Genomic DNA, 7,185 nt, shown 5'->3' on the forward strand with positions numbered 1-7,185 from the left:
TTCTCTTTTAGAGTTGGAGGGCTATAATTTAACAGAGTCCGTCTGTCTTTGCAGAACTGCCTCATTCTCACAGCACCCCTGCAATGAGCAGCAGTGCCTGCACCAAAGTGCTCTACTTCACGGATCGCTCCCTCACACCTTTCATGGTGAACATACCAAAGAGGTGAGGCTGGCAGCCCTGCATCATGTCTCTGTCATGGGGGGACTTAAGTCAGAATTTGTGCCTTTGTGGGGATGTTCTTTCTCCCAGCATGCACTGCAACAGCCGCTGCACCCATGGGGCCCTGTGTCATTCATGCCACAAGCTGGCAGTGAGACCGGCTCTACCTCTCTCCTACTCTTGTGTCTGTGCAGGTTAGGTGAGGTGACTCTAAGGGACTTCAAAGCAGCTATTGATCGGGAAGGAACACATCGCTACCACTTCAAAGCCCTAGATCCAGAATTTGGCACAGTAAAAGAGGAGGTATGTAACAGCCCCTCATTAGGACTTACACTCACAGTTATTGTGTGACATGCCCACTTGTAGAGAGTGGCAAAATGGCAGTTGGTTGTGCGTGGGGATGGGGGTGGGGGATGTTGGGTTTCCAAGGGGTTGCTCAAGAGCAAGCAGGCAATTACCTCCCTGCTCAGCTGTGAACCCTTGCTTTTGATGCAAAATAAACTTTATCTGTCCACAGCGCCACTCTCCCGTGGCTGGCTCATTCACTGGCAGAATCCGTGAGTGGGCGGGGCTTAAACTTCCCCCAGCAAAGTAATTTCTTGATGCCCAGTGTGCGCCTCCCCTCTTGGCGCGAAACCTTACTGCGCAAGGAGGGCGTGGGTAACGGCGGACCTCTCCCCTCCCCGCTCTGCCCAGGCAAGGTGTCCTGGCAATGCCTCGCCTCCTCCGAACCCTGTAGCTCCTCTCCACTGGAGGCGTGATTACTCTCCCCTGCAAAGGAGGAGCTGCTTTCCACGATCTTTGGGGGCTCTCTGTAATCCATCCGGCTTTTCCTCTCTCCCTCCTGAACCGATGGCAGTTCCCTGACAGGGGAGAAGTTCGATTTTGTTTGCATCCCAGTGAGAGATTTCTTAATTAACACTTCTCGAACTAATACAGAAACTGAAACACAGCTATCCTTTGAAATCTGCACTTCTTTGAATTTTGCGATGGAGGCTTTCCAACCAAACAGTGTGTGCAAAAAATGCATGCATTAGGGGAAAGTCACTACAAATTAGTGAAAATTACAAAAATGCATTACGTTAGTTGTAATTGCTTGCAAAATATATTGGGGGAAAGTCCATACAAAAATGTGTTTTATTAGGAGAAACCTGCCCTAAACCATTGACCAATTTGCATGAGGATTAAAAAATAATTTCAAATTGCTGCAGATATGAGAACTGAATTTAAGGTTAGAAAAATGGGAAATTGAGAGAAACTGAATTTGACATATTCCTCCATCCCTAATCGTGTGGTCACTCTTTTTCATCTGTGTGTGCTCATGCTTGGCCTGTGTCCTGTAGCATGGAAGCCCCGGGGCAGAAAGGCCAGGGTTGGCCCAGGTGTGGGGTGTCATGTGGGTAAATCATTAACCCTTAAAGTACAACCGAAGAATGTTGCATAAAAGCAACCTGACTATTCAGCAGCCGCCCTCTAAGAGCTACAGGCAGAAAGTGAAGTCTCCATACAAATCAGCTGATGAATGTCACCCAACCAATAAGAGTGCCAAAGATCTGGGAACTTGTCCTGTTTGATTTGGCTGGTAAGGACAGGTTTCTGCAGGGCTTGGCTTGGGTGATGTAACTGTAATAGCTAAAGGAGGTTAGGTCGTCATGTAGGGCAAGGACCTGCAATTTCTCTGAGCTTACAAGGCCCTGATCATCCTGCAGCTTGCAGAATAAGCCTTCTGGTGCAAAACTTGTGAGATGCCCCAGAATGTGCAAAATAATCCACTTGCACCTTAAAAAGGAGTGACTTTCCGGCTCTCGGATTTTACAGGTGAATCTGAGTGCGGTGAACAGAGAATTGGGCTTGTGCCTGGAGGAGCTGGGCTCAGGCCCACCTACCCCCTTGGGCTTCATTGTGTGAGGGCCATGGGCATGTCATCGTGTCTCAGGATCAGCCTGTGAAAAGGAAAAATGTTAATAGTGTTGGGGCTCACTGGGATAACCATTTGACTGTCAACATGAGGGTGGCCTTTTGATCCCTCATAGTAATCCAGATACAGAGTTGAAAAGAGCAGCTTGCCCTACAGCAGTGATAGGGTACCCTTTCCATCCTGAGGGCCACATTCCCTCCTGGAAAGCCTTCCGAGGGCCGCATGCCAGTGTTGGGCATGGGCAGAGCAACAAATGCAAATTTTATCTTTGTACAGCAGGCTAGTTTGCGCATGCACATATGTTCTTTCTCTCTCCTCTACCCATGCAAGCAAGAGGCATTATAAGAGTTCAGGCATGTGCTGCACTAGCCCCCAGACACTCAAGGATGGTGCAAAGCAGAGATACTGAGGGGTGGGGACTGAGGAGAGTTCTGAGGGTCAGATACAGATGCTTGAGGAGCTGCATTTGGTTCCTGAGTCTGAGGTTCCCCATCCTTACCCTAAAGTCACCTGGTAGGTTTATGGCTGAGATAACATTTGCACTGAGGACTCCTGACGTGCAGCTGGCTCTCTTAGCCACTGCGCCATGCCAGCAGCTGGCTGCTCAAAACGCATCCTGAGACGTGCTTAGGGAGAAGAAACTTCAACCCACTCAAACTTGCAAGAACCGCTAGCCTTGGTGACTCTTGGCACAGGAACATCTGCACGTACCCTCATTTTGTTAACGAGTTTCTCTCGCTTTGCTTTTCTCACAGGTTTTCCATGACGATGACATCATCCCTGGGTGGGAGGGAAAGATTGTGGCATGGGTGGAAGAGGACCATGGGGAGAACTAATCAGAGACCACCCAAACTCTCTTTCCCGGGCGACCCCACTACTGGTCTGCTGCACTTCCCAGATACCGACCAAAAAGTGTGTGAACTGAGATGCATCTGTCTCGAAACTGCCAAAAGGAAGGAACGGACTTCTCTGCAAAATGACGGGTATAACGTTTTGCCACAAGCGAAGAGGATGTATGGCACTTGAGTTCCATGGCCAAATGTTGCGTTGTTTGAAAGTCCCATGGTATGGGGAGTGGCCCTCCTCTCTTTTTCAGTCATTGTCAGCCTTAATGGTGTGTTTGTCCCCGCTTCCCCTTCCCCCTGCTGTCAGAGAATCCACAGCATTTTCATTGGGAGACGTACAGTATTACAAGGAACCTTGCACTTAATGGCGGAAACTTAGAAACTGTCCTCTGGAGGCAGGCAGTGCTGTCGCAGCTACATTCTCCATTTTGAAAGCTCTCGCCAGCCAATCATTCCAAATGACTCTGTGCCAGACAGACAGCATCGGGAGCCAACAAGACTTTCTTGAGAGAAAGAAGTGGGTTGGATTGTGGATCATGAGTTGGCAGCATCAGAGTGGGGTTGGGGTGTCTGCTTCTGCTCTTCTTGTTTCACTTTCCTATCCTGGAACTCTTAAGGGACATGAAACAATAGTTGGATTGCTTTGGGGGGGGATATGCGTGAGGAGGGTTCTTTGCCCTTTCCTTCAACTGCCTTGTCACCCTCTTGCTTTCGTTTTGGCAGAGGAGGCCACAGAAAGGTCCACGTCTTTGTTTCTCCAGGGATCATGTGGCAGAAGAGAGTCCAGTCCATGCATTTGTTCTCTTAAACTCCAGTCCAAACAGTGGGAGAATGTAATGTGGGTCCCTCGGAAAGGGGGCTTCTCTGTCTTCTTCCACAAGTCAAGAATTCGTGACTCTGCTTTTCTCCCATCACCATCTGAGTTCTTTTCCAATCAGCCTGTGCTGAGACTCATGTGGAATTGGGATCCTGCTTTGCTATTTCAATGCTATTTATTTTAAGTGGTTGGACAGTGGAATGCACGTTGAACTGTTTCATGTGAGTCTCATTGCAAGTTTTCTAGTGAGAGTGTGTGACTGTGTGAAACCACCTTCGGGAAAGCCGAAAAGGGAGCAAGGCATCAGGCACATAACCTCTCTGGTCCCCTGGTTTAAAACTGTTGCATACAATCGCCCCTCCTTGCGGTGGCTGTCTTTTTCCTCTACTGCCCATGGTGGTTCCTTTCCCTTTGATTAAGGGGGGGTCAACTGGCTTGTTTGCCTCAAGCAGAATCTGCAGTTTTGCCCAGTGCTGCTCAGACCACTCTTCAAGTGTGGCGTGCAAAACGGGTGGTTTGTGCTTGCGGAGAACGAGTTAACCAGTTCTTTGAGCCATAGCAGGCACCATGAGCAGGGCAGCTGCATGAACTGGCTCTCAAGCATAACACACACACTTTTCATAGCATAATAAAGCTTGGACAGAAATTGTAGCCGTTAAGGTCAGTGGAGTTTAAATAAGTAGGTTTAAGTAAGAGTCTTTGGGGCACACCTACACATCATTTTGGGACGCATCCACTTGCTGCTTACATCTGTTCTCCACATGCCAAATTTGGTCTCCTGGTATTCCAGCCGGCAATCAATACTGCTTCATGTAACATGATACTTTTTAGCTTTTCTTGGATATGGACTTTCTATGTTTCCAGCAATGCTCTAAAACGCAGAACTGGGGAGTGCAGGGGGTACCTCTTGGTTAGTGCACCCATGGCATCACTGAACTGAAAAGCAGATGGTGAGTGGCAAAATCAGGAATATCACTCCAGCTACCAGAGATTGCTGCCTCCACCAGCCCAACTCCATGTATCTGCATCTCGTCTTCCATCCAGCACAGTCCTGTGCGTTGAAGGTGGTTGCAGGCCTGCATGTCTCTGGTGCACGCACCAGCACTCTGAATGAACGTTTCTGTATGTCAGCCTGTTTCGTGTCCTTTTTCATGTGAGGCTGGACATTTGAAGGAAAACTTGGCTTTTATCATTTTATAGATTTTAAACATGTCCTTTTTGTAAACTTGTTCCTGTTTTTTGGAATTATTTTGTATCCATTTGCATTGCTGTTGTTCAAGGATGGTGTATATTTTTATACCGGTGCAAGTATTATTCCCCTCTGTATATTTCTGCACACATGCTGAGCTGTATTTTACCCATTTTTCTAGAGGACGCTAGCAGGTTTTGTACAGCATCCTGTTAATGCCACCACCCCAAGTGGCTCCAATTACTAGGTTTACTTTACTATGAAGGTATTACAGATTCCTAATGGTTTTATATTTTGTCAGCTCTTTTCTTGTACTGATTGTGTTTTCTGTGTTGTTGGTCTTCCCAATGCCCTCAGTGTAGTGTACAGAAAGTGCAGTAGTGCCTTTCTAAACCCTGCCCTCATTAGAATCCGTGTCTGCTGTTAGCAATTCAGAGTGCAATCCTTGTTGTCCTTCAGAACAGCAACTACCAAGCTGGCTTTTGGAGGTGAGAGCTTATTACTAAATGGGAAGAAACGGTTCCTCACCCCCTGATAAAGGAAAAACTTCCTTCTCCTCATGGAATTACTGTTTTTTCTGTTGCATGAATTTTAGTAGATTGCAAAAAGGCAGCATGGAATTATATTTACTAAACAAAGAGACAGAGAAGAATTGTCCAGTGGTTTGTTTTTTCGCAGGAAGAGTTATGCTTTTAAGCTCAAACTTGTACTCACTTCTCATCAACTTAACTTCAGTTTAATTGAACCAGTTCTTCCTTTTCAGACAGGCTTCTTGGCAGAAATGTGGCTGTGGTGGCGAGAGGGAGCAAAGAATACCCAGGTTCAGGGGGTCACCTCAGGAAAGACTTAAGGACTCTGGCTGGCTCCAATCCTACATACTACCGTGAAACCCAGTGGGATTTAGTTATCCAAAGTGGGTGCAAGGTTTCAGCCTCAGTCTTGTAGCATTAAGGTTGAAGTTGTCGCTTGCATTTTCCTAAGACTATCACCACTCTTTCATATCAGTGTTGTCCTCTTTCTACAAAACACCTAGTTTTACTTTGTTTCTGCAGTTACACCAAAGGTGTATCTACATGGCTGAGGCTGATGTAAAACTGGCTTAGGTGCCATCACACTCTAACCATCAGAGAACCACAGGAAAGTATATAGGCATCTCTTCACTATCTGAACTACAGTTCCCTTGAGTCTTTGGGGGTAAGCAGCAATATATTGCTTAAATCGTATGAAAGTTTGTCATGTAGATATGCTCCACATTTACCATCCCCTCATAAGGATGAGGAACATTGGGGAGGTACAAAATAGGCCTGAAATAAAATTAATCATTCATGGAATAATGGGGGCAATTGTATTTCCCAACTGGGTGCATCTCAGTATTTTGGACTACAGCTTCTGTGGCTAATGGGAGTTGTAGTCAAAAACATCAAGTTAGGGAAGGCTGTATTTGAGACCGAAAAGTAGGGAGAAGTCCTTGGTTTTTCTCCTCAACATAATCTATGCCTGATTTTTACACAAACTCGAGAGATGTTCTGCTTCCTTTTGAAATTCCTCTTTTGAGTTCATATCCTTGCAGCATGTCCCATGCAAGCTATGTATAAAATGCTCTATATTTTGTATAGAAAATCTGAAGTCTGCAATCATTACTATTATGAGGGGGGGTTGCTCTCACAACCTCCTCCCTGCACATTGCTGGCCAAGAGAGACCTGAAGCTTGTTTGTGTGCTGCAACAGTTAAACATACTTTGGATTTGTGGACCGAGACTTTAAAGAAAAAAATAACCTCCAATAAAGAGAGTTCGCAAACCCAAGTCTGATTTGCATTTTTGTGTGTGCAGTGGGGGGGGGGATGGCGAGAAGCTTGCTAGGTGCACTGAGCATCACATAAGACATGCTTCCTGTATGTCAACAGGTGTGTACTGTACTTGAGGAAGGACCCTTCGGCAAGCTCTGAGGCTGCCATAGGAGGTGCTGCTGCCTGGGTCTGGTGTGAGAAGGAAGTCAGCCAACTAAGGAAACAGAGGCCAAGGGAGGAACTACAATTTCAATCCCAAGCATCTGTGCCAGCCCAAGCAACTTGCTTCATTCTTCAGCAAGAAACAGTGAAAGGAAAACCTGCCTGCTACATAGTGCTTAGTAGTGGGTGTGAGTTACAGCTGCTTTCTCAGATGTGTCAGCGAATCCAAGGAACTGGCAGCATTGTACTAGTAGTATTTGATGTGTGTTGAAGCAGCTGTCTTTGGAAGAAGAAATTGCCCCAAG

General features: G+C 46.6%; 1 protein-coding gene across 14 annotated transcripts in view; it reads left to right on the forward strand.

The window, feature by feature from the left end:
* The window catches only part of DIXDC1 (DIX domain containing 1), an 87,085-nt gene extending 80,356 nt beyond the window's left edge, over window positions 1-6,729 (forward strand). For all 14 annotated transcript variants that reach the window (XR_014542094.1, XR_014542095.1, XR_014542096.1 and 11 more), the window contains 3 exons: window positions 55-163; window positions 355-463; window positions 2,834-6,729. Coding sequence is in view for 11 of the 14 variants with exons in the window: in XM_083588603.1 (XP_083444729.1) it covers window positions 55-163; window positions 355-463; window positions 2,834-2,914 (299 nt within the window). In the remaining 3 variants the exon portion in view is untranslated. The remainder of the gene's footprint in view (window positions 1-54; window positions 164-354; window positions 464-2,833) is intronic.
* The last annotated feature ends 456 nt before the right edge of the window (window positions 6,730-7,185 follow it).

Source organism: Podarcis filfolensis (assembly GCF_964270895.1).
Source record: "Podarcis filfolensis genome assembly, chromosome: 15".
Classification (NCBI taxonomy): Eukaryota; Metazoa; Chordata; class Lepidosauria; order Squamata; family Lacertidae; genus Podarcis; species Podarcis filfolensis.